The 4,368-nt window shown below is 48.7% G+C and overlaps 1 protein-coding gene across 2 annotated transcripts; it reads left to right on the top strand.

The window, feature by feature from the left end:
• Positions 1-1,681: 1,681 nt before the first annotated feature.
• On the top strand, positions 1,682-4,143 carry LOC123167277 (uncharacterized). 2 transcript variants are annotated; one of them, XM_044585107.1, is made up of 3 exons: positions 1,682-1,898; positions 2,369-2,433; positions 2,505-4,143. In XM_044585107.1, exon 3 carries the CDS (start codon positions 2,508-2,510, stop codon positions 3,828-3,830), a length of 1,323 nt encoding a protein of 440 aa, XP_044441042.1. In that variant the 5' UTR covers positions 1,682-1,898; positions 2,369-2,433; positions 2,505-2,507; the 3' UTR covers positions 3,831-4,143. The 2 variants fall into 2 exon arrangements, with proteins under 2 accessions (XP_044441042.1, XP_044441043.1); XM_044585108.1 differs by lacking the exon at positions 2,369-2,433.
• The last annotated feature ends 225 nt before the right edge of the window (positions 4,144-4,368 follow it).

The following is a 4,368-nucleotide window of genomic DNA, read 5'->3' as shown; positions in this document are numbered from 1 at the left end:
CCTCGAGCTAGCGGTGGTGAGGAAGATCGCAATCCAAGAGATCCAGTGCTCCGAGAAGCCCTTGGCTCTTAACACCTTAAACAGAAACGGCCACGCCAGCGAATCAAAAGCTTTGGTTATGTCAAGCTTGAGCATCACTCCCTTGGCTTTCCTCCTATGCATCGTGCGCGCCATTTGCCAAACCAAGAGAAAGTTATCATGCAAGCATCTTCCCTTAATGATGCGGACTGGTTCGTCTGTACAAGTTCTCCCATGCGCGGTCTTAGCCTGGCAGTCAACAGCTTGGAAGCTATCTTGGGCATACTGTGCACAAGGTAAATAGGTCGGAAGTCGAACACCGTGCATGCTTCCGGTGTCTTCGGTATCAGAGTGATCAGAGCTTGGTTGAGCCTTCCAAATCCCCTTCCATTGCCAAGGAAAAACTTGTGAATCACAGCAACTAGATCCACTTTGATAATCTCCCACGCTTTTTGAAAGAAAATGCCAATGAACCCGTCCGGCCCAAGTGCTTTGTCCGAAGGCATATCCTTGATAACTGCCCAAATCTCATCTTCAGTGAACACGCGATCTTGGTCCAAAAGATCAATGGCCGTGACACCAAGCCCCTCCAAATCAAGTGTGAAATCTCGGGCTCCATCCTTGCCTAGCAGGTCCTTGTAAGCTTTGTAGAAGGCTTCCTCCTTGCCTTTCTGATCCATGATGATGCGCCCATCCATGGTCAAGGAAGGAATGTAGTTTTTCATACGTCTCCCATTAGCTACCAGGTGGAACAACTGCGTGTTAGCATCCCCTTCTTGAAGCCATGTAATTCTTGACCTCTGTCGCGCAACAGTCCTCTCTAGGGACGCCAGCCCAAGTACAAGCTGTTTTAGGGTTCGTCTAAGCCATCTCTCCTCCTCAGTCAGACTACGACTCTCCTGAGCGCAATCAAACCGCATGATGACTATGTTCGCAATAGCAATTTGCAACTTTATGTTCCCGATTTCCTTCTGCCCCCATGTAGCAAGCGCTCGGACTGTGTTTCGTAGCATGATGTCTAAGCACAAGAACGGGTCTGTGATATCCGGATCGCTGACCCAGGCCTCCTTGACTACATCCAAAAATCCATCCATTTTGACCCAGAACTTTTCAAAACGGAACCTCCTTCTGGCATGCATGTGCTCCTCAAGAGCAAGATGGAGTGGGCAGTGATCGGAGTGCTCGGTAGATAATGCTTGCAGCAAGCACTCCGGGTGGTCTAGCTCCCAATCTACGGAAACAAAAGCACGGTCGATCTTTGTGAGCGTGGGCGTCTCCCTTTCGTTGCTCCACGTGAATTTGCGTCCATGCAAAAAGAGCTCCTTGAGCGTGTTATCATCCACAAAGCGCTTGAACTTCCCCATCATTCCCTTTTCACTGATATTCAAGGTCAGAAAATACGTGAACAAATAAGAACATACTCCATATTTGTAAATTTTAAGAGAACTATTATAGTCGATATTTTAGTGAGAGAAACATGAAACTAATTTATTTATTTTTGACGAGAGAAACATGGAACTATTTTACAAAAAAATTGAGGGATCATAGAACTATCTTAATTGAATGTTTTTAAGGGGAACTATTTTAATTGAATGCCTTTTGTGTTCCTGCTATTTCAACGGCAGGCCCAGCCCAATTCCATGCCCTCAACCGAACTGCCAGACTCTCTCGGCCTTGGAACGGAAAAACAACTCTGTCCTCTCTCGAAAAAAAAGCTGGCTCGCTCACATTTGAGGCACGGGCGCAACGAGGGCGCTTCAAGCCGGCGGCGGCGGCGGTAATCACGACCCACGCTCAGGCGGCGCATAGGCCCTGTGGTTGCTGTCCAACCGGCGGCGAGCCGGTGATTACCGGAAGATCTACAGGCAACGAACGATCTGGTGAGTTGAGATCTTCCGTTGCGTTCTCCTAATTTAGGCATCCAGCAGTTTAGGAACTGGGGACTTGGGGAGCGAATCTGCAACATGAAATCAGTTACCAGTCTAGAGGATTGAGCGATTAGTAAAGGAGAACCAGAATGGTACAGCTTGGTTCAACCTGTGTTAACGGAGAGCTAGTATTGGCGCGGTGAATCTTGCGAGGGATAGTTTCCCAAAAAAAGGAAAATGTGAAATTTGTGTGGCCCGTCAACACATGAGCCAAGATGCATCCCTACATATTCTGCTGTAACTAAGTACTACTCCCTCCGATCCAAATTATAAGATGTTGTAACTTTTTTCCGAATTGGATGTATATAGATGAGTTTTAGTGTGTTTGTTGGCTCATTTCAGCCCGTATGTAGTCCATATCGAAATATCCAAAACTTCTTATACTTCAGAACAGAGGTGATACAGTGTAATCATTCGTATAGGTGGCACGAGAAGCCGTCAGGGTGATCCTGTTGCTTGCCTAAACATTTTGCAGTCTTCTATTCGGGTATCGAACCACACTTCTTTATCAAAGACGCTAGCTAACACACTCAACTCACAGGCTTCTTTTCTTTGCAGGACATGAGGAATGTGAAAGCTAAAATGGCCACGCACGCAGTGGAGCAAGGCATTTCTCTGCACCAAGGCGGCACCAGCTGTCGCCTATCCAGACGCCTCGCTGATCCTGCCCAATCCACATGGGCATCACTGCACACAGACCTGCTCGACCTGATTGCCAGTCGGGTACTCGCCAGCGACCTTCTGGACTACGTCCGGTTCCGTGCAGTGTGCTTAGGATGGCGTGTCACGACTCCTTGCCCACGCGGTCGAGGCGTGGTTGACCCGTGCTTCCACCCATGTCAGTGGATGATGTTCCCAGAAGGTGGTGGTCTGTACCCAGGCCACCCTGCACTACTTGGCTATGTACGCTTCTTCAACCTCTCTACCGGCACCTTCGTTCGCGTCAGACTCCCTGGCTTCAGAAACCACTCTGTGCTTGACTGCCCTGACGGCCTCCTTCTCCTGCGGCACAACAAGAGCACTGTCATCTGCCTTCTCCACCCCTTTACAGGCGACGTCGTTTTGTTCCCGCCTCTTTCCTCCATCTTCCCTCAGCTGGCCAAGTTCATCAGTGACTTTAGCAAGATTCAGGACACCCGGTTTGTCCGCGCGTCCGTCTCCGTCAATCTGGTTGGTACTGTCACCATGATGCTCGCGTTGCCTGGCCTTGATCGTGTGGCGTATGCATCCACCGGTGACCGGCAGTGGACTCCTACGAGCTGGAAAATGAAGCACTTGTACTCGGCATTGCCATTCGGTGGCAGCCTCTATGTGGTGGATGGAGGGTGGGGTCTCGAACCATCGCGCATCCTGCGCATCGATCCTCCAGAAGATTCCAACCCCTCCTCATGGTCAGTGATACCACCACAAATGGTCACCCAATGTCCAGTGAAACTGTTGAGGATGCCTCAACTGGTAGAGTGCAACTCCGAGCTGCTTTTGGTTGGCTATGACAGTGGACACTCAAGGATTGTGTTTTTCCGGGTTGCTGACCTTCTAAATGGAGTCACCACCATGCAGCTGACAAGCATCGGTGATCAAGCCGTCTTCATCGGCGGATGGAACATGGCTGTTAACTCCAAGAGCCTGCCATCCGTCCAGGGGAACTCCATCGCCATTATCAATGAAATAGGTGGTGGTCTTGCAGGCAGGGGAACTCTACCGCTATACGATCTTGGCAGCGGTACCTGGTCACAGGTGTTTGACGGACCCTTCCTCGATGGACCCATGCCTAGGCCGTACAGCCTTGTCCTCCACGTCGCAACCTGCTGCCAGCGCCTTTTCTGGAACAGTGGGAAAATCTTGTGTTTCAACACAGACGTAGGACTAGGAGCCGAGGAGTGAAGTGTGGAGGGGAGCACACATAAGTGTAAATAGAATCTGCACTGATCAACGAGATGTTTCTTTGATTTTCTAGTGGTTACACCTGCTGAAAGAGTCTTTGTTATGCATGTTATCCCGTAGCTTTACCAGCATCCAGCACAAAGAGCAGTGGGTTCAGTCCATATCTATCTATTTATAGTATATCTACTCAATATTGTGTTATCGGTCCAGGATGTATAATTGTCCTAAAATTGTTGTGCACCCTTCAGCTCGGAGACCATGTTTTTGTCATATATGCACTTTGAGAAATTAATTGTGCTTCTTTTTTGTTATATCAGATTATAATCTAGCTTGATTCAGTGGTATGCATACATTATCTGTAATGATGTGTTAGCATTCTCGCTATTTTGTTCTTTTGGAAGACAAAAGTTGATCTTTCAGGTTCGGGCTCTGAATCTGAACCGAGTCCACACCTTCATTGCCACATTCTTGTTCCTCCTCGTTGCAATCATTCTCTCTGCTTGGTGATGCCCGAACAAGGAGACCACACCTATTTTAT

This window comes from Triticum aestivum, chromosome 7D (genome assembly GCF_018294505.1).
Source record: "Triticum aestivum cultivar Chinese Spring chromosome 7D, IWGSC CS RefSeq v2.1, whole genome shotgun sequence".
NCBI lineage: Eukaryota > Viridiplantae > Streptophyta > Magnoliopsida > Poales > Poaceae > Triticum > Triticum aestivum.
Note: the sequence above shows the minus strand (reverse complement) of the source record. Positions and strands in the feature narration are given on the sequence as shown.